This window comes from Lycorma delicatula, chromosome 10 (assembly GCF_047948215.1).
Source record: "Lycorma delicatula isolate Av1 chromosome 10, ASM4794821v1, whole genome shotgun sequence".
In the NCBI taxonomy this organism is placed as follows: domain Eukaryota; kingdom Metazoa; phylum Arthropoda; class Insecta; order Hemiptera; family Fulgoridae; genus Lycorma; species Lycorma delicatula.
The window spans coordinates 57,138,250-57,164,224 of NC_134464.1; the positions used below are offsets into that span (position 1 = coordinate 57,138,250).

The 25,975-nt window shown below is 28.7% G+C and overlaps 1 protein-coding gene across 1 annotated transcript in view; it reads left to right on the plus strand.

The window, feature by feature from the left end:
* Window positions 1–25,975, plus strand: part of LOC142331334 (uncharacterized) — a 182,917-nt gene that overhangs the window by 140,663 nt on the left and 16,279 nt on the right. Inside the window, exons 3-4 of the mRNA XM_075377163.1 lie at window positions 1,105–1,167; window positions 18,178–18,699. Of these exons, the coding sequence (XP_075233278.1) occupies window positions 1,105–1,167; window positions 18,178–18,699 (585 nt within the window). The remainder of the gene's footprint in view (window positions 1–1,104; window positions 1,168–18,177; window positions 18,700–25,975) is intronic.

The following is a 25,975-nucleotide window of genomic DNA, read 5'->3' on the forward strand; positions in this document are numbered from 1 at the left end:
TCGTGAATATCAGTGTTCTTTGATGGTTGAATTACAATTAACCACACATCTGGTCGACCTGAGACTGTACAAGACTACACTTCATTTACATTCATATATCACCCTCATTAATCCTCTGAAGTAATACCTTACAGTGGTTGCGAAGGCTAAACAGGAAAAGAGCAGCTCTTTGTTCTGGTTTGATAGAAATTTTTTTTTAGTATAAATTGCAAAATAATATATACGATGTACTTTAACATTGACCACTGCAGATTCCAATTGAGAAAAATATAATTATTGGTTAATTTACATAAATTAATGATTTTTATATTATAAATATAAAATTGGATTATTTTACTACTCTAAGGGAACAAGAATAGAAAATTGAAGTACTCTTTCATTTACTTCGATAATATTGGATCTGGAAAAATCGCTAAAGAAAATCGTTTGGAAAAGAATTGTAGAATGAAATAATAATAATCAGGTCACGCTAACGAAGTTTCGTTAGAAACGATCGTATCGATAAATCGTTAGAAAACAATTCAAACTATGTATAATATGTACGATCGATATCGTCCCCTTTCTAGCGTAACGCGGTTTACTTTCATAGACGACAAGAAAGTTCAAAATAAATTTGACGAAGTCGGTTATGGATTTCTGCGCAACTAAATCAGTGGTCGAGGAGAATATTCCAGTAATCAATATATGATTTCAAACTATTATAAACAATAACAACAGTGTTTAAGTAATTTAAAATAGTATTTAAAAACTTTTGATCGAGTTTTATCTCTTTTTTTGTCTTTTTATGACATCTTTATGAGGGCTATTCTGCTTTTGTTCAATATAAGAGTTTTTTAAATTATAAAATATAATTTAATCGTTTAGATTCTGTGTTGAAAAATATATTTTTTTAAAACTATTTGAAGTATCTTTATAGTCGAACACCGAATTGACCTCTGCAAGGCCGAATCCAGATAATCGCAAAATTAAAAAAGGTTTATCATACGTACTAGATACCAATGAGTATCAAATTTAATAAAAAGACGAAAATCTCGTAATTTATTATATTTTTTTAACGTTTATTTTTTATTTAATCTTAATTATTTATATGTACTTATGTTTCAGTGTTGGTCTTCATGCAGACATCATTCGAATTCTCTTTCCAATTGTACTCAATCATCGGTTTGTGTAAGTGTTACATATATATATATTAAATAATATTAATTTATTTAATTATTATTAATGATAAAAATTTCCTTTCTGTTGGCTACAAAGTTATCTAATTGTGGTCGATTATAATTAATTAATTTGGTGTATTTTTACTGTACTTATTAATTTATTTTTTATGCCGCATCGATAACATATACATCATTATAAACATCAAAAGTTTAATTTTCATCGTGTGATTGATATATATATATATATATATATATATATATATATATATATATATAGTCTGTAATTTGTTTTTTTTTTCTATTTCTATATTTAATTTATTAATTTAATGGTACAATTTTATTTTTATTTCATTTTATATCTTTCCATTTCTTTTTTATAATAATTTTTATACTAACATTGACCTATATTTCATCATAAAATTTCAATGTAATTCTTATTAGTATTGTTCTTTGTAAATAATAATGTAGATCGAATACAAAATTAAATTAAATTGTTCGTAATCATATGTAGGCCTATAAATATTTTCTCTAAGCGTAGTTATTTGGTGATATATGGTAGTACGTCAAAAAGTTGGCAGAGAGACTTACTACATAGATATCTAAAACAATTTATCCAGTAAATAATGATGAAATTTTAATTAAGTATTGCTGGATATTTCCAAATTTTACAAACGAACGGGTTTACACACGCGCTTGTAGATTATATATAATATGTGCGTGCGTTCGTGCGTGTGTGTATAATAAACAAAGCTACACACTCTCCCCGTTCACTTCTCTACAAAAAATCATTCACACATCCAGTCAGAGAGAGAGAGAGATATTGTCTCTCCCTCCCTCTCAAACTGTATATAGGTGTGTGAGTGCTTTAATGATTAATTTTTAGATAACAAAAGTGGTACATTTTTCCAGTTTATAAAATTCACATTTCAGTATTTTGACACGTACTGTTTTAATAAATACTCATTGTGGACGTATCTTGATAAAACTTTTACGCTTAAAATTTATTTATTTTTAATTATTTTTATTTCTATATTTCACGGGTATCGCTCAGTTATTAATTAATCGATCAATTTATTTATATATTTTTTTTTTAAATTATCAATATGATACTTTTATCTCCTTAAATAGTATTCTCAAAACCTTTTAAAAATTACTTTTAAGTAAATTGTGCGGTAGATGATGGATTACGGGTTCATTGATCAGTCGTTTATTAAAGTACAGTTACGACGAAATTATTTAAAAATTTAAAATGACTGTATTTAATAAAATATTGGGAAAATAGCTCTAAATATAACTTTTTTTCAGATGAAATCAATGTTGTAATCCCGCAAAATGTTTCTTTGGCCGATAGTAAAATAATGTCGAATATGCGACCTTATAATTTAATGGGTCGAATATGCGACTTTCAAAAATTAAATAAATGTTTAATTGTTTTTACTGGTATGTTCATTTACTGACAGTCATTCACAGATATTTTTGTATCATCTCGTTAAATTTAAAATAAAAAAAATATTTATGTTTTAATGATAAATATATAAGATACATAATCGTTGAAATCTTAACTTCAAAGATAATCTATCGATTATAATACGAAAAAGAAGATCATAAATTTAAAAACACATTTTGATATATTAAGCGTATAAACATCGATAAATAAAAACTAGAATAGAAAATATATTTATATATAAATATAAAATAGATGATATAACTTTTCGGTTACAATAATCTAATAAATGTATGTTTCATTGACATAATACCCGGCTTAAAAAATGTCTTACATTACGGTTCGTTCTTGTTTCCGTAAATAATAAATTGCTCTGATAGCTTATCTTTTAACGTAAAGTACATCTCATTCCTTTGCTATTAAAGAATAGTTTTATTTTTCTTAAAAAATAACAATATCAATCTCATTGGAACTAGACAACAGCTGTTTTCACATGTTTTTTATTAGATTAACGATTTATTTTTTTTAAAAAGCGTTTCCACCAATCTATTTAAAATAAAATTAATACATTTTATTTTATAAAATATATATATACATACATATATACATAATGTACCATACACTTTTAAATAACACCGACTAAAATATTGAAAAAGTATTTTATTTTCTATTCAACTTGTCAGTAAATAATATGCGTTCAAATAATTTTAATTTACATCTTCTGAATTTAATTATTTTTTGGTAATTTTTTTACTTAAATATTATTTAAAAAAAAGGGAAAAAAATATTATTGGATGTTTCTCTCAAATAAATAAAAGTCTTTATTATTTAAAAAATGAATTTTTTTACTATACCTTTGAACTTGTAATTCATATATATATATATATACATATATATAAAACATTGCTAGCAGAACCGTCAATGCTTCGCTTTGTTAGATTTGAGTATATATATATGTATAGATTAAATGAACACAATTGAAAGTGTGATAAAACATTTAAAAAATTAACATTTATTACACAACGTCACAAAATTCATCCCTTCCCTTTTACCTTTTTCTTCCCTTTCTTTTTCCCCTTCTCACCCACTTTCCTTTTCCCCATTTTCATTTCACCATAATTCCATTCCTCTTTTCCCCTTCACGTTTCCCCCAAATTCCCACCTAGTTCCCTTTCCTCCCTCCATTTCTCTTTCCCTTATTTACCTTTTTCCCTTCCTATTTCCCCTTTTTCTTTTTTCTCTCCTTTCTCCTTTCCTTTTCCCGTTTTCCCTTTTTTATATCTTCCATTTCCCTCCTCCCTTTTTACCTTCTTCTCTTTTACCTTTTTCGAATATCCGTTTTTCCCTTTTCCGATTTTTCTCTTTCAGCCTTTTTACTCGCGCGTAAATCGGTCCAGTAGTTTTCTAGTCTATAGTGGACACACATATCGGAAACATTGAAATAGAATCGTAAAATATTTAGTATTATATAGCGTGTGTTGCTTTTACGTTCAACAGATAACGCAGTTTTTTTTTAAACATGTTTTTACCTGTTACAGATGTGACATCTTAGATACATAAATAGTAGGTATATAATAACACGCGTGTATCTGAATGCAACGTTGGTTAAAATTTCAAAGCAATCGGTGAAGAACTTTAGGAGATTTAAGATTTTGAACAAACGAACGTTTACGTTTTTATTTATGTAGTTAGTATTTATTAATTAATTATACATTCGTTATAAAAAACCTGTTGAGTCTTCGAAGGATGGAAGAAAACTGACTAAAAATAGGGCATTAGACCAATTCAATGAGTAAGAGTAATAAAAAAGTGAAAATATGTAATGAGTAAGAAAAAATGTGAAAATTTTTATTTTAAAATGTAAAAGTCTTCCTTTAACAAAATTAAAAATTCCTACTTTTAATAAAAAAGGAGCAAATGAAACCTGAGTCTTAACACTTAGTATTATTCCATGTTTTGTGTTTAATTAATTTTAACTTTAAATTTATTTATTATTTTTTTAAATAATTAAATGAATAAATTTTAATGGTATTGCGATCAAAATTTTCCACGGTTTCCCTTGATCCACCCAGGCAAATGCTTGAGCAGTTATTTTGTTTATCGGTAAAGACTACTCCACGTAGATATAGTTATTAGATATACTAATATCTACTTGTTCCTGATAGTAATCAAAGATTTTGAACAGAAAAAAGATTAGTTCTTTTACTTATTTTTCCGGATGTGTGCTCCGTTTGGGCATTTAATTTAAAAATAATTCTTTACTAATGGGTATAATTACCGTTCAAAAAAACACAAAAGCTTAATTATTAAAACGTAAGAGTATACAAAACATTTAAATTTTTATCTATATCCTATATAACTCTTTATGATAATTTTAAATCAAATGCAATCCCACTTATTTAACGCAGACGATTGAATCTTTGATCGGTTTAAGGAAAAAATAAAAAAAATAAATCACAGGAATTTTTCTTCACGTTTATCATTACAACAGTACTGAAAGTCTCCAAAAATTATTTCAATGGTTTTCTCTTCTGTCAGTTATCGCTCACCCGATGAAACAAAACTTTTGTCGTGTAAAGAATAAACTTATTCTACCAGCAAATTATAAGTTAAATTTTTAGTATTTATTTAGTCTTATAGAATGAACTGAGTAATAAATCCAGAGGAATTCATTAAAATTTCCATAAATCTCAACTTATTCGTGATAGTTCTACACTCGTGAATTTTAAAAATTTCATTATAGAAAAAGGACCGATTTACTTTTGCATCATATATTTCGCACTGTTTATAAGTGCAACCGATATACCCTTCTGTAAAGGGTTACGCAGGATCTATCCCTTAAATGTTTAATTATTCAAACATTTTAAAAGGAAGTTGTTATTGAAGAGTTATACCCCGTTTCATTCAATCATATTATTTTCTATATGAGAGAAGAAAAATATAGGTCCAGTAAAATTTTCGTTAGATTATCCCGTTTGAAATGGTGGTACCTTACCTTCTACTACTATACAGCGTATCTTTTCTACATCACACGTATTGATATTATAATATACATGAAGTAGTAGTTTAGAATAACAAAATTGCAAAATTGATTGAAATGTAAAATCTTTTTATTGAATAAAGACAACAAACTGTAAAAAATAAACGAGATAAAAGAAAAATTTTTATGTAAATCGACGCAATGGTTTGGCTTATGAGAAAGAGGCTCATAAAGGTTCCGTTGCCGTTTTTAATAAATTAGCAAATTATATAGAAGTTTTTCGCACCGATCCATTTAAAATACAATTTTAGTTAAATTAAGATTGTTATTAAAATTACTACAAAATTCATTTTTTTCAATAAAGAAATTCTTTTACAGATGAAAATTGTATTATATCGTGGAATATTTATATATAAGAATTTTAAAAACAAAAAAAAAACGCACAGGCATACTGACAACCTAACCTTTGTTGCATTTCCGTTTAACGTGAACATATTCTATGTCCTGAAATAACTCTCACTAACGCTTTCTAAATAATTACTTGTTTATATTTAATATTCTCATGTGTATTTCTTTATAGTAGTCTATGAAATGTTTATATTTAAATAATTGAAATGGAATTTACTTACATATATTTTACCGTAATTCTCTTGACCCATATCGGAAAATACTGGAGATGTTCCGTTTTTTTATGCCTGGAATAGGTTACCTTTCATTTTTCCTGTTTAGCCTCCGGTAATTACCTTTCAGAGGATGAATGAGTATGATATGTATGAGTGTAAATGATGTGTAGTCTTGTACAGTCACAGTTCGACCATTCCTGAGATGTGTGGTTAATTGAAATCCAACCACCAAAGAACTCCGGTATCCACGATCTATATTCAAATCCGTGTAAAAAGGAAGAATAGCTTACCTACTCAACCCTGACATAACCTATATAGATCTATGAACTGTATTATGTAACGATAAGAAAACAAAATTTATTTACATATTTAACAAAGATTTTTTTGGATTGCACGTATGTAGATTAGAGATAAATTTAATTATTATTTTTCATAAATTAGACCTTAAATGTTCAATTGTATTTATTTTTCCAACAGTAGATATCGATTAATTAATCGAAGTAATAATTTATTTACTACCAAAAAAAATAAAAATTTACGTTGAAATTTTTTTCTCAATTTTCTACGACCACTATATATAAAATCAGAAATAAAAAATAGTAAAAAGAATCTCTCTTTTTATTTAATCTTATCCAAAATTTAATGCCATCATAGAAATTTTTAAGCAATTTTTCAAGAATCTATATTGAGCCGGGCAAGAGATATTAATCAAAATGCAGGCCAACACACGTATGTATACATACACACGTATTTCGTAAATTTAAAAAAAAAAGTTTTATCTTTGGACTAAGGTTGCGAACTTAAATATTATTAAAACATTGAAATTTGCAAATCAAAAACCAGTTATCCAAAACTTTATCCAATCGTTTTCTTTCCTGCTATGATTCTGCAGAAGTAATACACGGGTAGCTGGGAAAGTATTACTATTTCTCTAAAAATTAATGAAAAATAGTCTGTGAAAAAATTCTGTTTATAATGAAAACGTAGATAAAATATTAATCTTAAAGATAATTAATTACATCCGATTATTTTTATCAGCAAAGATTTAAGAAAATCAAACATGTAAAAGTATTTTTTTTTAAATCAATAATAAAAATTTAATAGCGTAAATAATTTATTTTATAAATATACTTAAAAACTAATTAATTTTATGGATAAAAAATTGACCTATTAGTATTATTATAATTAATTTTATTTTTTTATATGTATATAATTATTGATAAAAGCAATAATTTACAAATAACAGTGTACTTTCCTATAAAGAATGTGTTTTATTATAAATTAAAAAAACAAATTTAAAAAAGCTGTTGGCTTAACGAATAGTGAAATACTTAAAAGTTTAATAACATTTTTCTAACTTTAAATTTCAAGAAAAGAATTTTCTTAACGGAACGAAACAAACTATATTTCATTCGGTTAAGGATTTCTTATTTCTTTTAGTTTAAAAACAACAAATCGTCTGTACGACAGACAGCTCTAATTCGGTAGCTGTCTCTTATATTCTTCAGAAAACAAATATAGTTATACTCGGAATATTTTACCGTAAAACAAGTGCGAGCTTGTAATAAAAACACATATTATGTTGATATATATGTATTTACATAGTATGCAACACATATAAATGGAATAATTCCTAGAGTGATTCGTAGAATAAAAAATAAGTAAAACTATAATATATTTTCAAATGCGTTTCTTATTACATCTAGACGTATTGAAATATATTTTTTAATAATCTGTTTATATTTAATTCCAAATTTTATTAAAAAATATATATATCTTTTTTATTTACCGTTTTTAAAATTTCAAAAGGGTCGCTATTTCAAGTTTTCATTCGCTAAATATCTTGTGGAAAAAAATATCTCAACTAAATTGCTATATAAGAAATAAAAAATGAGAACCCAATTATACTCGGAAGAAGATTATTTTTCATTTATTTAAATAATTAAGCTTCAAAGAAAATCGATGTACCTTGTCATTATTATTCCAGATCCATAACGGGTAAACATTCACGGATAACGTTATTCCAAAGCCAAAACTGGTTTCTTTTACCCGAATTATTATATATATATATATATATTTTTTTTTTTTCTTACTTCACTATATTTATTTAGAATCTGTTCCAAGTAACCACAAGTAAATCGTATTACAAGAACCACGTGATGAAGTATTTCCATCGAACACCTTCAGTGCCGGCAAGGCCTACTGTTTCGGCGGGAATGTTGGTATCCGCCGGGATATCTCACGTTGAGCCGCCCAGGGATCTTCTGTCTTCTTCCATCATTTCCTGCTTCTTTTCCAAGCGGTGATCGACGACGGATTGAAAATTCGCTCTGTGTTTTGCTGTTTTATAGGAGCCTGCGAGAGGTGGGCCGCAGCACCGCTGTGGTGGAGAGCTGCGCGGTCAGTTACGTGGTGGGAGTGACGCTTGTACATATACTGTACTCCCGCTGACATCTGAGCTGCTAGCGTTGCGTCCGCCGATATTAAGTTAGGTATATATGTGGCAACAATACATGCATAAAGTTATATACATAAAAACATGGGAACTGAATAAGATCAATTAGGTACAAGAGTTCACAAAGATCTAATGAAAAAGAAACAAAAAAATATTTATCATTAAACAATGACAAAGAAAAGCAAATAGTAACATAAGAATCTCATGGAGGTAAATGGAAACAGATTAAGCTCCTCATCAAGACACAGAAAAATGCTCATCACATTTGGGATATTGAATCATCTTAAAAGACACTCAGATTCTACCAAGTCGCTGTTGTCTAAGAGATTAATTGCTGGAGGAAAGTTTACGTAATTATCGCTGTCTACAATTTGAACCGAACCGTTTAATTTCTTCGCGAACATAAGGTAAATTTAAGTAATCGTGTGTTTCCTCGTTCTGTACGAATCACGGTGCCTCTTCATTAGATCTCGCCAACTCATTCTGGAACCGTTGTATAATCTCAATGTTACTTTTGCTCGTAATATCCGATAGTTCTATGCCATACGTACAGATCGGTTTTAGAATCGCCTTGTATATTAAAGATTTGTTGGACAATGACAAGTGTGAATTCCTGCCTAACAACCGATAAAGCTTGTTATACCTCGTGTTTAATTGTTTCCTCTTTTTTCTTTCACTTGGTACTTCCACGTCAAATGGCGATCAAAGTGGAGCCCAAGATAGCGAACGCGGTCAGAGTATGGGATGAAAATGCCGAGTAAGTAGACATAGGGCAGCACCTCTTCTCATCGCAGTGATATGACTTCGACTTATTCTAATCATCTTTATTCTCAATTTTGTTAACCGTGCGCCGATCAAGTTTAATATCGACTGCATATTCGCTGAGGCTAATTTTATTGTAGGTCTTCGTCAACAACCAGTATGTTCTTAATATTGTCGTGTCGCGGCTCGATCTGGATATTGAGAGATTGACAATTTAAAAATTTTTATATAATTATTTATTGGTTCAAGAACATAAATAAAATAAAGTAAATGATAATAATAGTAATAACAATAAAAAAACGACAATAACCATAATAATAATAATAATAATCGTAATAAAAACGACAAAAATAATAACCACAATAATAATAATCAATGATTACATGCAAAATAGAATTTAAAGTAAAGTCAGGATTTATTTTCAGGTAGTAAATCGTAAAAACCAGAATTCAGGTCAATTGAAAAAAGACATTATAATGACCGCTAATATTTACACCTTTAACAACTAATATTGTATTACTACGAAGATAAGAATAATCTAAAGTTCTTTCAGTGCACATAGATAAAACTACTGTAACAATTTATGAATGAGTTTAGTATTTTATCTCTTTCGTTAATAGTCTACCAGTAACTCACCAAACAACTTCACTGTCTAACTGCAATGCTTGTGACGTCACGTCGAAAACTACCCTGCACCCTGCAGTACTACACGTTGACAGATAACGCCTTCTTACAGTCGCGCCGGACTTAATTGGATATATATACTTAAGTATATATATACTAGCTTTGGCTATACTATACCAGCTTTGGCTTGGTTTTCAACCCCATCAGACAAGGAAGCATCACGGAACCCATTTACGTTCCTCCCTCCCCGAAGAATATCACGAGAGATGTTAAAAAAAACTTAAAGGTAATCAAAATTCAAAAAAAATTCTATAATAATAAGTTTTATGTAAATAAATGCCCCATCTTACTATATTCTCACTTCCTCCGCCATTTAGTTTTTTCAATAAAAATTTATATGTTACGTACATATCGAGATATTTTAATGAAATTTGGTATTATGTACCCAAAAATATTTACGAAAGAAGTTAATTTGAAATTTTACCGTTGAAAATTCCAAATTAGCGGCCATTTAGATTTTTTAATAGTTAATATTTTAGGAAATATTAATTTTGTTAAATAGTCTTTTTATTAGATAAATATTTAAGTGTTTTAATGCGTGAACGAAATGACACCGTATATATTCAAATCGATTTATATAAACTGCTGCGAAATGACTGTAATTGTTAAAGTTAAAATTTTTTTGTTATTAGTAAAATGAAGAGAAAAAACAGGTATACAAATTGTCAGACTGCAGCAATTACCCCTCTATAGAAAAGCGGGTAAAATAGTACCCGATTTCTCATTTATTAGTTTTATTCTAAGATCATTAAACAGCTTTTATTTTAACTCGCAAAATTTAATTAAAATTTTTTTAATTAGTTAAACATACAGCGGGTTTTTAATTTTTATGTGAAGTAATACTGCTGCATTCAGTAGCAACTAATTGAATTCTTGCCAAACCTCTTGAAACACTCTGTAGAAACGAATTTGTAAAATATTTTATTAAACTTTAAAAAATTGTGTACGAATCAGTGAAGTGATCATTCAACTTTTCAGCCAAAAAAATTAACCGAAACTTTGAAGAGGTTTTTCTTTAATAAAACTAAGTTATTATATTTGATTTTTTAAAAATAACAATATAAAGAAATGATTATTGCGCATAATTGAAATAAATATCAACTGAAAAACTTCATTGTTTTTGATCGTCAAACTTAAAATTACTATTACAACATAACTCTTGTGTTTTTATGTTCTAAATTTTATATCAGATTTTTATTTTTAATTTTACTTTGCAACATATCGTTTCACAATTATTTTTTCCTAGAATTATTTTTTTAATTCCTTTTTTTTAATTTTAGTATAAAGATAACATTTTGGGGAATAGTCCGATGTAAATGAAATTGCAACCGATGAAAAAGACATCATGCTTGAATTTTTGTCCAGATTGTATCACCCTGTAAGTAATAGATTGAAAATTTGATCTACCGTCGTAAAAATGTTAAGGTATTTTTTTGTACGGACAGGAGATACAGGAAATTGGAATTATATAAAAGATAGAGTGGTAAAGAAACAGAAGGAATTTATAATATATATATATATATATATATATATATATATATATATATATATGTATAGCTAAAACCAGATTAAGTAATAAAATGTAAAAATAAAATAAAATGTATACGCCATGAAAATCATAACGATTCTGTTGGACGCGATATTGGGCCTGAAGCATTCAGCAATATCCAGCGATAGAATATTATTAAAAATAACAAATATAAAATAACAATAACTTTATGATATGTTAAGATAAATAAAACAAAATGAAAACCATACGACATGAAATGAGCATTTTATTATGAATTAAAGTCTTTCGCGCGAATCTTTTAAGTTATTCTATACTGTACTTTCATAAAAAGAATCATAATTTTACGATTATTTATGACTTTTGCAAAGGATATTGTATAAAATTTATACAATCTTAAGGATATAAATATAAATGTCTACATCGCCGTATAAATTTCTTCATGGATGGTCTCAATCGTAACGTAAACATATTCATGCACACCGATAGTTAATTAGGATATAATAAAAAGAAAAAAGTAATTAGCGAAAAAAACCTTAAAATAACAAATTTAGATAGCCTCCATGTCTATCCATAACCGACTAATAATAAATACAACAAATCCTGTAACTCATTTATATATTAAAAACCGTAAACAAACGTTTTAACCCGAACTGAAACAGATACCTGATACTTTTCCTATTACATATACCAAAGAAATTACGTTCACTGTATGGTAGATATCATTACATTCAAAAAGAGTTACTCTTATCCATGCCGCTTACATCTCATACGATTCATATGAATATTTTATATTTATAAAAAAGGTCTGGGACAGTCAAGTAGAATTTTAAATAATGTACCCATTCATATTGAGAATTACATTAACATTCGTTCAGACTGAGCTTTACAGCATGCCATAACTGTAACCGTTGTTTTCGAAAATTTACCCTTAGAGAATAATTGTTTTTACCAATAAAGCATCTGGATATTTAGTCTTTTGAAAAATTACCAAAAGTCCGTAATAAACTGCAGATTTTCTATTCCTTTTCTTATAGTTTGCGTCATTTTAGTCCCAAAACACTGAATCAAGCTGATAAATTTAAGATTGAATTTTTAATTTATGTTAACTCTTCATGATGGCCCAAAGATAGAACAAACATGGAAAAGAAATTCTGTTTCAGTTGACGTCTCTCCCTTCATTATTACTTGGCTGGTTAGTTGAGTAAATCAGCGATCAGATAAACAAATATTTCATTATTTACCGCAATGTATTGAAAAGAGACTGAGACAGTTTAATTCTTTGTCCCTGACTTGAAATACTTGTCCAGTATGCACAACTTGTATTTCAAAAAGCACAATATATAATACAACTGTGTTGTCACACTAGGCTCTTATAAGGCTCTCGTATAAGGCTCTTTAAGTTACAATGTAACAAAAAAAAAAGAATGAAACGATTTGAAAAAATGAAACCCATTGATTTATAAATAATAATAAAAGAATATAAAAATTTAAGTACAAACATATCCTTGAATGTTATGAAGATGTTTTCACTACTATTTAATTTTCCACATATGCGCTCCTTGTGGTGACAGGGGGTACAATTGACCCAAAAAAAGAAAATTTTAGAAAACCATTTTTTTAGAAACTTTTCCGGGCAGGAGTGCGATTTTGCAAAAATGTTTATGGAAATAGACACAATTGTTAACAAATGTTTCTAAGACATTAATTAGGCGAAATCTCCAGTTAATGAGGGTGAGCTTGCTAAGTCTAAAAAAAATTAAACTGAGAAAAAGTTCAAAATTTAATTTGAAAATGTTATGGCATCAATGCCCCATATACCTGAAGTAATCTGGACAAGTTTGGTGAAAATCGGTCTAGTAGTTATGGAAATACAAGGTGATTTAGAGTGCGACAGTGAACACACACACGTACATAGGAAGATCCGGAAAATTTCCCTCCTGTTTTTTGGGTTCCTTAGGTGTCAAAATATCAAGATCCGGTGAAAACCGAATGTGCCCAAACTGGACCAATTGCAATACTTTTCCTTCTACAGCTATAGCTCTGCTCTACCGCTGGACGGGAAAGCAAAAGAAGGAATTTAAAAAAATATATATATTCCGATATTTGTCGTATACAAACGTTATTTGTTCAGTGGTTAAAAAAAATAAAATCCAATTTACAGATTTTCTCATTAATTCAGTGTTTCATTATGTATTTATAAAACAGTAAATTCTCTCTTAATGAATAAAATTAAGTATTAAAACGTTAAATACATTTTTATAATTTTTGTTCAACGTAAATCAAAGTTATTCTTTTTAAATATCTTTTATACATTTTTAAAATGCCATTTACTAGCTTAGCTTTACTTTTAATAAAGTTATGATTATAGTTCAGTGTTAGTTTAGAGTTAAAATGATGTAAAAAATGAGTTTTGAAGTACTCTTTTGAGTGTTTCATATATATAGTATCCATACTTATACTTAGTCTTTTTCATTTAGGTTAAAATGAATTATGATGAAAAAGAAAAACTCTTAAGTAAAAATCTATCCAATTTCAACTGCAATTTCTTGTTGAATTAACACCTTTCTTGTTATACGTTTTTTTTTTTTTACACTTTTCTTCTTAATTTTCTTTTTCTATTGTAAAGCACTTACGTTCTCAAAACTTTTAACTTTGAAAATTGAAATACATATAATAAAGTTTAACTTTTATTTTGTAATTTCATGTCTTTAACTTTTTACGAACAAGAATATTGTAAAGTTAGCTAAAAATTAATTAAATTTTTCGCTTCTAAGTTTTGTTACATTCTTTTGTTATAAAATAATGCAAAGAACAAAGTGAAAGTATTAATTTTTTTTTACAATCTGTTTCAACATATTTTATTGTTAGTTTTTAATGCAAAATTCTTTAGAAAAGTTTTTTCAAGTTTGGATAACATTGAATAAAGAAAACGTGAATTATAAAGAACAAGATTTCCTTTTTCATAAAAGTCTTTGGAAATATTTTTACAATATACTTTTTAATTAAAATATAATATTAACAATTTTTTTAATCGATTTTAATTGTTGTATAGCCCAGGTTATATATCCGGTAAAGAGATTATTGTAATTTAATCCATTGTATTGTGTTTCGCAGGTAGATGTAACATTACCGATGGCGTGATTGAAATTCCCATTATTGATACCATAATATATTTGTTGTCTGTAAAGAAAGGTTTAATTTATAAGATGACAAGTTCCAGTTCAAATCAAATTGATTTCGTTTATAACAATCTAACTGTAGTCTTTTGTACTGAAGCGCCTTAATAAAACACTAAACTTGTCATAATTATTAAATATTAGCTGACTCAGCACTGCTTCGCCATTACTAGATTTGAGTATATATATATATAGATTAAATGAACACAATTGAAAGTTTGATAAAACATTAACAAAATGAGTATTACGGAACTTCACAAAATTTAACGTTTCCTTATTTTCATTTTTCCCTTCTTCCCATCTTCCCTTTTTCCCTTCTACTCTTCTTCCCTTTTCCCTTTATTCCGCGCGTAAAGCAGTCTAGTAGTTTTTTAGTCAATAGCGGACACACATACGAACATGGCCTTTTATATTTATAGAAGAAGAAAGTCTTTGTATATTTGTTTGTTTCAGAAATAACTCGACACCGGCGCCGTCTAGCGAGTATAGTGCAAAGATTTTTCTTTTCCCATAACTAAAATGTATTCTGAATATTAGCTAAATCGGTCCATAAGTACAATTTTTCTAAATTTCTATACCCAGCGCCACCTAGCAGGTCCACTTTTCGAAAAAAATATTTATTTTCACGTAACTAATACATATTCCGAATATGAGCCAAATCGGACCATAAATACAATTTACCGAAATATTTCGTTTCCAGCGCCACCTAGCGGGTCCAGACTAATTCAGAAACCTTCGCGGGCGTACGCACAACAACTTACCAAAGTTTCAGCGCAATCGTATGAATGGTATAAGAACGCATAAGGAACAAACAAACACTCATTTTATACATATATATATATATATATATGTATAAGATTTTTTATTATGCTTACGTATATTTCCGTGTGAAATACAGTATCATCTTTTCGACTCCCTCAGAAAACAGAACTAATTTTCAATGTAAAATTGAAGGTCATAATTTTTAATCATTAGCCTATGTTTAGAGAATATAAAACGTTAACTTTACATGTTTTTATATTTATCATTTTGCAATTTATGTTAGAAAGAAATAACTAATTATATTTAAAAAATTTCAAAATCTTCTGACATCAAACTGGACAATATAACTTTTTTTGTATAACACAACACAATTTTTTGTCTAATGAAACGGGTCGTATTATGTTTACATTATAAATTAATAAATTACTGAACCATCTAAAAAAGATTCAAAACAATTAATTTTAAATACGATTAAAAGATTTTTTTTATAGAAATAATAATATTATTTTGTTGATAAATTTATAAAAAATACTAACTGTAATAAATAATTTAAATTGTAGACTCCTAGAGCAAGCCAAAAGACCAGGTATAAAATGTAATGAAGAAAGAAAATTAGAACTAAGTACTAGAATTAGAGAATACTGGAAGAACAAAACGAATAATTCTGTTTGACTTTATGTGTGTTGGTCCACAGAGACCTTATCGAAAACAAAAATTAAAACCTGCATTTATGAAAGCGCATGAATATGTATTCAAATCATTTTCACTAATGACTACTGATCTGTGATTTATTTTTTAGTTATTTGTTATATTTAATATATAATAATATATTACATAATACTCGTCTAATATACATATTACATAATTATATTTAATATATTAACAGTATTTTATGTGTTTATATTTTAAATAATTAATGTAGGCTTTAACCATATCTATTTTTACTTCTTTGTACGAAGTAAAGGAAGTACTGTGATTGCGAAAAATTTAGGATTTCATTTCAACGGAAATATCCATTTTGCCCGTCCCTGAATCCATTTTGAACAGTTTCGGCGTGACGTCTGTACGTATGTATCTCGCATAACCAAAAAACGATTATCCGTAGGTTGTTGAAATTTTGAATTTAGGACTGTTGTAACATCAAGTTGTGCACCTCCCCTGTTGATTGCAATCGAATGGTCCAAGTGTCCAAAAAAAACCCAAAATCCAAAAACATTTTGGAGTTTTTCTTAACTGCCCTCATTGAGAGCTTTTCAACGATATATCATAAGTAGTACTTATTCTCATTGGTTCAAGAGTTATAGCCAAATAAAAATTGTAATCGATGAAAATTTGGCTCATAAGGGCCATTTGGCTCATCGGTTCGAATCCGACTTCTCCTTTTTTTATATTTAAATATATTGATTTATTAATAATTATTAACCTCTGATTGTAAAAAAATAATTTACAGTAAATAGTAATTCAATAATAACAATAAAAAAAATATGAAAAAATATCAAAAGTTATTAAGGAAATAAAATTTTATGTACTTGCCATTTTAAATAAATGTGTACATGTAATTTAATAGATGTACAAGGAAATCATGTGGTGTCCACATCAGTTTTTTATTTTATAATTAATTGTTTATTATTTAATATTAAGTTTTACCACGATTTCTCTTGATCTATCCATCCAGCCAAATACTGATCCATGGAGTAGGATATCTATCCATTCCTGACGTGATTTATCCATTATTATTGAACAGAAAACTACTGTGGGGAAAAGTTTCAATTTTTTATGATATGATATGCGATCGTTAATTTTTTTCTTTTTTTATTATTATTATTTCACGTAGACTACGTTTGATATTATTAATGTAAAAGAAAAGCCAAAAATGAATAACGAGACTAGTGTAGCTCTATTCCCTTTTAAATTATTTACATACAAGTTTTGTGTTTTCTGTAGATTCCAAGGTTTATCTCTTTTTTTTAAATGTTATTACGTTTATGCGTATTGTAGTCCGTCTGATGGATGGTTTCATCTATCATTGGCTGATAATGCCAATGACAGTTACTGCATAATCATATGAGAATCAGAGAGGTATCCTCAGCTAAGAGTTTCTACTGTTGTCTTAGAGTTTCCTACTCTATCAACTTAGGCTTGTATAAGCCGAGTTCAAATTTATCGATAAATAATTTCTGAATGTCATTTTCTGAAATAATGGCATAAAAAATAAAAGACAGATCTAAGTATAACAAACTGTGCATATAAAATATCACTAACGTAGTGTAGCGATTACCCTGAAGCGATGTCCTTTGTTATCTGTTTATAAACCTTAAACTGTTACTTAAATCTTTTTACAAAAATTACGAAACCGGTCATTCAAATATGAATAGTACGCTAAGCAAAGAAAAAATGAAAACCGTAAACATAAGAGTATACCACCAAAGGTAAATTTAAAAAAAAAAATTAAATAAGTGAACATACCGGTGAAGAAGTTAATAAACAAAGTTTAGAAAATTAATTTTTCCCTACATATTGAATTTATTACATTTTTATTTATATTTTAAATACTTTATTATAATTTTGTTTTATTGACTGTATTCATTTTTAAAAAATATTAAATTTTTGTAATTCTTTTTCAGGGACCCGGTTGTGAAGCGGCTTGTAAATTTATGGAAAGCGGAAGGGGTTCTCAAAGAGCACCCGTTCTTGTCAGACGCGGTGAAGAAGTATTAAAAATCGATGGGCAAAATACAAAATGGCCCGCACCGGCACCAGAATTGGAAGGACCTTGGGTATATTTAGTTATGAGACGATTAAATAACGCTTGGAGACAAATAACACAGACTTTGGATTTATCGGCTAAAATACCACAAGGCGGTATGGTACGCGTACTCGTTGTGGGTAAAGATGGACTTGTAACGATTTACGGTCCGGCAGAAGAAATTGGACTCGGTGAAGATAAGGGGTGGCATCTTCGTGAAGTTTCTGTTATACATCAGGAAGCGGTCGTTATCGCTGAAGTCGCGTGGGAAGCGAGGCGTCCACGCGCTCTTTATTTAGTTACATGGGAGGTGGCTGGAGGTGGATTAAGAGGAAATCTGTTAACGTCTTCTACGTGTGTCGCACTGTCACTTTGGCCGGACACATTGTTTCACGTTCAGGTAAATTTAATGTATTTATTTTTTATTAGATTATAAAAACTAAGAAAAAACGTTCGTAACTACCCCAGGATACTGTCATATCATTAAAATCCCGGGAGCTGATTCTCCAGCCTAAATTGCAGTCGCTTTTACTTTTTGGCGACAAAGATGAAAACAATTCGTAATTTTATGATTATGTAACGAATATTTTATAATTACTTATTGTTTTATCGCCCTGCTTTAACGAGAAGATTTAATTATCTTGAGATCTTATTTGTTAGCTAAAGCACATTGAAACTAAAATTGTCTACTCTGCCTTATTTCGTGTGCATGCGTTACGAACGGAAAAATATTTAGTTTCCTTTAATTTAAGAGCCTTTCTCCTACTTCCTGCTAAAGCTACGTCATAACTATAATTTTTAAAATACGATTACCTTAAAATCTTTTTAATAATTTCTTCTACGAAATTAATTAGACGCATATGATGCACTTTATATAACATTTATAGATTAGAGTTACAAGATTTCTAAAATTCATACCCGTAGCATCATGCTTAAATATCATCATTATACGGACAAACGAAACAATATATATAATATCTATCTGTAAGAGCCAGTGGCATTGAACTTACTACGGTCACATCGGTGGGAAGAGTTCGATATCTTATCGAACATCGATAATGCCTTAACAAACAAAGCTGTGTTAATTATAAAATTTTCATTCATTTTATTATCAGATTAATTCATTTTTACGTATCATATCCTACGTAGTATTTCCCATTAATGGACGATGACATAACATTTAGTGAATTACATGTTATCGGTCTGAAGAAGTCCATATCGGTATCGAATTTGATAATAGCTAAACCAACTAAGCCGTGCTAATTATCAAAATAATCATAGCTTTTATTCAATTTATTAACATATTTGTTTTTACACAGTTTAATGTAATTCAAATTTTTATTTAATAGGCATTAAAATTAAAAAATCTCATCTACGGTAAATGAATTAAACATCGGTAATCCCCCAATCATCTCCACAGATTTAAATATGTATTTTTTCATTATATCTGTTAATTCAACAAAAATTATGTGTTTTTAAGTATTTTAATAATATTCGTGTTCATTTTTTTATGCGATAAGATTTAGTTCATTAAATTACGTCTTCTCAGTCTGAATTTTTCGTTATTGTACAATATCGAACCTCGGTAATCGTGTATTCATCTGTGCCGTGTTATTAATACTCAATAACTTTTTATATAAACCTAATCTATTTTTACTTATTTTAAGATAATTCGTATTTATTTTTCATATGTAATGATATTAAACTTACTACGTCATATATATCGGTTTGAAGAGGTTAATATCTGTATCTGTATGAAACACCAATAATCCCTTACATATGAACTGTTTCTATGAAAAACGTTTACATTCATGTTGTTATCAAATATCTTTTTTATAATAATTTTATCAAACACAGCCCGTTGGTAATATTATATAATTAATAATTAAACAACTCACTTACCTATAAATTTTTTATATATACGTTCAAGCACTTTCAGAATAAAATTACATCAGCAGACACTTAAAAAGTTTATGTTATAATCATAATAAAACTAAAACTTCTTCGACATGTAAATTTGTTTATGTAACATAATATAATATAACAGTAGCCGTCATATTTTTTAAAATTATATCTCCTTCGTTATTAACGGTGGAGACATTCTTAATGAGAGGTCGTTAAGTCAATATAATTTTAAACATATGACGACCACTGTTATATTATATTACGTTACACACACAAATTTACATGACGAAGAAGTTTTAGTTTTATTAAAATTATAATATAAAATGTTTAAGTTCCTGATGATGTAATTTAATTCTGAAAACGCTTGAACGTATATATAAAAGAATTGTTAGTAAGTGGGTTCTTTAATTATTAATTTTTTTATGGATATTATGTTATTTTTTTTATCTTTAATATACAGTGATATTTAACTTATTATATATCACACGTAATCGGGCTGAAGAAGTGGATATCGCATCGAAATTAGATAATTGCCAAACCATGTTAAATAATCAGATATTGTATAAATCAAATTAGCGTGCAATTTATAATGTAATATTTATTTTTAAGAGATAATATGCTGCTTTTTCTTCAGTTACCAAACGACTAGTTATTTTAATCAAAAATTAATTAAGGTAAATAATTAATTTACTACTTATTAAATTTTAGATAAATGCGAGAAATTTTCGAGCCCTCGGTTTGATTTCAATATTTAGAATTACATAAGGAATTAATTACTTGATAACTTGTGTACATTATAAATCTTTTCAGCCTTAATTTATTTCATAAAATATGATAGAAATTAAAATAAAGTTTAAATTGCCTTTAAAAAAAACGGGAAGTCGAATTCATATGATTTCTCGATAACTTTCTTTTTAATAATTTTAAAATGTCATCTAATAACTTTTTGTTTTTCAGCAGATGAAAGGTTTTTTCATGAAAAATGAATCGCTGTATGAAAGCGTAATTTTACATTGAAATTAAAAAGAGATGAAATCGTTCAATAATAAAATATATTATATTTTGTGCACTTATTAAATGAATTTACGTAACTTTACTCCATTTAAAAAGTAATAAATTTTGTAAAAAGGTTTTCTCCTTCAGTCTGTCGGTATTTAATCATATTTAACCGTGCATTTGTATTTAAATATGACCGTTTCTTCTTTTCAAATAAAGTCAGTATTAAGTCTCTTTTTTTCTGACTGATGTATTTAAAGGTGGAAAAAGAATAATAAAACGTTCAACGTAACGTATTTCAATTTTATCTAAATTTTACTGCTTCGTTTGATACTGCCAATTTCTTATATTTTACATGGCCGACAGACAAAAGGGAACGATTGAAACTTGTTTATCCGTCTAAAGAATTTCTTGCATAGTATTTTAACGAAAAAAAGTTTACGAAATCCTCTTAAAGTTGTTACGGATGGAATCGCAGGATTTTGTTGAAGAAAACTTGACAGCCGAGTTCTCTCGGTTAAGCGGATATTCTAGGTGTTCCTTTCTTTTGATTTCGGAGAGCGAGTGAACGAGCGAAAAGAGACAAAAGGTTTCTTCCACTGCATTTCTTGATTCCCTTAGTTATTCTGTTGATTCCTTTACTTAGGAACTCTGTCTTTCTCTATCTCTCGCGTACGCTTTCTTTCTTGTAAATTTTGTTGGATTTCTGCTATTCCGAGTCTGTTCTCTCGTCCTCTTTTACGTTACTTCTATTTTTCGCGTTTCTCTAAACGCATTTGTACTTCTATTTCGTCTTGTAAATGTTTTATTTACAAGTCTTTGAGTGATACAAGCTCCTTAACAAAATAAAGCTCATACCTAACGTGACGTCAGAAAAAAGGAAAGCAATTTACAAACCGAAGTAACAGTCCCTCTGTGCAATATATAGGCCTCATCTTACTTTTAAATTTAATCTTGTTGTATCTATTTCTTTTTTCTCACTTATTTTTGTTGCTTTTTTTCAACAAAATTTCGTCATTGTCTATTTATTCACGTTCTTCTTCGAGAACGTTCTTGGAGTTCATTAAAAATTAAGAAAAAGTTCTATATGTATATATTTTTTTAAATTTAAATACTGAACATAAAAAGACCTTCATAGAAATTTTCTATTTCCAAATTAGTAAGAAATCGAATTACCGTGTCAACCCAAAAATTATTATGTTTCATAGTTTACGACTCGTTAATCATTAGGACTTGTATATTATACTTAGAACAACAGTGGTACAACTGAAAAACTGCACTTTTTAATTGTTAAGAGTTTGACCCAACGGGTTAGTCTAGTAGTGAACGCGTCTTTCTAAATCAGCTGATTTGGAAGTCGAGAGGTCCAAGTCCTAGTAAAGTCAGATATTTTTATACGGATTTGAATACTAGATCGTGGATACCGTTTTTTTTTTTGTGATTGGGTTTCAATTAACTACACATCTCAGAAATGGTCAACCTGAAACTGTACAAGAGTATACTTCACTTACACTCACATATATCATCTTCTGAAGTAATACCTTACAGTGATTCCCAGATGCTAAACAGGAAAAAACTGTCATTTTCGCAACACAAACACAAATTTACAGACAGTTGTAGAAGATTTAAATAGAGACCAGAGAATTATATAGAGATCAGTGTTCTAAACACAAAATCAGAACACTTCTACTGCATCAGTTTAAAACGTACTTTTATCCCTACTCTTAGACTTACCTCTGTGAATGCGCCGTTTCATTTTATTTAGTTCTAGCCACTCATTTTGTGGCGCTAAATTTTACCAATTCCAACACACGGGATCCTCTGTCCAGTTATATGGAGATTATTGTGTTAAACAGTGTTGCTAGTATTGCCAGTATCGGTTGTGTTTATTACTACTCTCCTCTATTGTTTTCATTTGTAAATTATTCCTTCTTAAGTTCAGTACACTTTCGTTCTTTACTTATGTGTTTTTCTAAAATGCCTTATTCAATCGAAGAAACTGTTTCACTAACGATATCTAAAGTAAGTTCTGGATCCTTTCAAGAAATACGTCAAATATTCGTTAAAAAGTTTCCGAATATCAGAATCCCAATATGATTTGGTTGAAAAATGGCGTAAAACGCGTTCGTTAAAAACGCAAACCTAAAATAGGTGATCTTCTGTTAAATTACACTGACTGCAGTCGATATTCAAAGAAGAATTTTAGCAGGTACGAAAAACTCTATGCGTTAGTTATCACAAAAGCAGATCTTGCCGGATGATTTTTCATTATTTAAATTTAAACCCATATCGGGTAATAAATATCCGATAACTTAAAAGAACAGACAAATCAAAAGTATTAATTATTGTGATCGGCTTTTCAAACACATTTTCGATGGACAAATAGAGCGGTAGGTGTGTCCCATGTCAGACGAGGCACGATTTCATTTATCTGCTCATGTTAAATCACACAATTTCATATATCAGATGAATGAAAATTCTTACCGAGTGTTTGGGTATCCATTTCACGATGAGAAAATCGATGTATAGTTTGCGGTTTGTTGTAATGATATAGCGGGGCCGATATCGTTTATAATGAAAGAACGGCCATCAACAGCTATGGTCATTAGCCCGGCGGGATTCGAACCCGGGACCTTCGCACGAAATGCCAAGACGCTACCTTCTCAGCCACAGAGGTCGGAGACGGTACTGCTTGACCGGACTGTCAGTACGGATGTGTACCGAACGGTTTTCAAAGAATTTTACGTTTTGTTAATAGATCGTGAAAAAGAATACGGGTTCTTGCAACAAAATAAAATTGAGCAGTCGTTACACATCAAAGGATTCACTAGCTCGCGTTCATGCGGTTTTTACCGAAGTACGAACTGTCAACTGTGGGTTCCGTGTTCTCCAGATTTGTCTATTTACATTTATATTTTATTTTTTCCTTCGTAATAAATTGTTAAATATATAAATTTTTGTAAACAAATAAAAAATTAATTTAATATACATTTTCATTTCATCCATAAAATGTTACATGTCGCTATTGTTTAGTCTTCAGCGGTTCGATTTTAAGTTGCTCACCCTAACATTTTCCAGGTTCTCATGTTCAACCCACCGGGTTGGTCTAGTGGTGAACGCGTCTTCCCAAATCAGCTGATTTAGAAGTCGAGAGTTCCATCGTTCAAGTCCTAGTAAAGCCAGCTATTTTTTACACGGACTTGAATACTAGATCGTGGATACCGGTGTTCTTTAGTGGTTGGGTTTCAATTAACCACACATCTCAGGTATGGTCGAACTGAGAATGCACAAGACTACACTTCATTTACACTCATACATATCATCCTCATTCATCCTCTGAAGTATTATCTAAACGGTAGTTACCGGAGGCTAAACAGGAAAAAGAAAGGTTCTCATGTTCAAAAATACCCAAACTATAAGCAAAATATTTTAATATTGCCACACTGACATCAATAATACCTACAATCCAACTGACGATTGACTAAAAAATTTAAAAATAGGCATACATCCTTTTATTCAAAAAGTTAGCTGTTTCATTATTCCGAGCGAATTTTTTTGAAAATTTTTCGTTGATAACTTTTCATCCTATTTTGGGTAATGTGATTTAATATATATATATATATATATGATACTTTCTTTCTGATTTCATTCTTAAATTACAATGAAAAGAGTGAAGTGTCACTTTTAGTATCACCTGTCTTTAGTTGGTGGAGTGATAGTGGGGTATGTTCATTTTAGAACAGTACTTTGGATCTTGACACAAAAAGTAACAGGGAACTTTCTGGTACAGGCCTAGTACACGAATCTTTTTTATCCGAAAACGGTGGAGACTTTTAGGAAAAACTTGAACTGCTTATCAGTTTTAATAAATCTGTTTAATTATATAATTTAACTCAAAAAATATATACTCCAAATAAAATTACTTAAAAACTGATTAGGAAATTGATTAAAAAGATCTTTTTATTCAGGGTATTTTTTATATCTAATTAAAAACTATGAAAATAGTTTGATTTTAAATATTAAAAGGAATACTTTATCTTAAAAAAAAACTGGTTTATTCCAATTAATATAAAAAGTTTTTAATACAACTAAAAATGAAAAAAATTATATATTTGTACGTTTAAACTTTCCAATATATTTTATAAATGAAATAAAATTACGATCCTATCAATTTTCCAATCAATTTATTATATTTATTACTTTGTATTTTTTATTTTTATTATTAGGGAAAGTAAATAAAATATTTATAATATTTTTTTATTTATTTATCTTTTCTAATAAAGAGAGAAAAAGATAAATGTTTTAAATAAAAGTTGAATATCTATCTTTAATATATTCACTTTACACGAATGACTTTTATAAAATGAAAATTTACGATGCTGAAGAAAAGAAGCAAGAAATCGGGGGTCAATCGATCGGCGACGAGCTAAAAGAAGATAGAAAAAAAATGACGTAGAAAGAGAAAAATATAAAGATAGAAAGAAATAGAGAAAGGGTTGGACGATCTTTTATAAAAGGATAAGAAAATACAATTTTTCAATTTTCTACCGTTGTATGTTTGAAGAACACTGTACCGAGATTGGATATCGGATTTTATTTATGACGACAATGAAGAACAAGAAGAAGATTTTTGTAGAAGTGAGCTGAAAACATCGGCCTGCAACATATAGCTAGCAAACGATACAGTTTTTTTTCCATTCCCTTTTTCCTATTCGCTCCGTAGATTTTGGTTCGCATCTTAACTTCTGTTTTTACTTTACTTTTCCCTTCCTTTT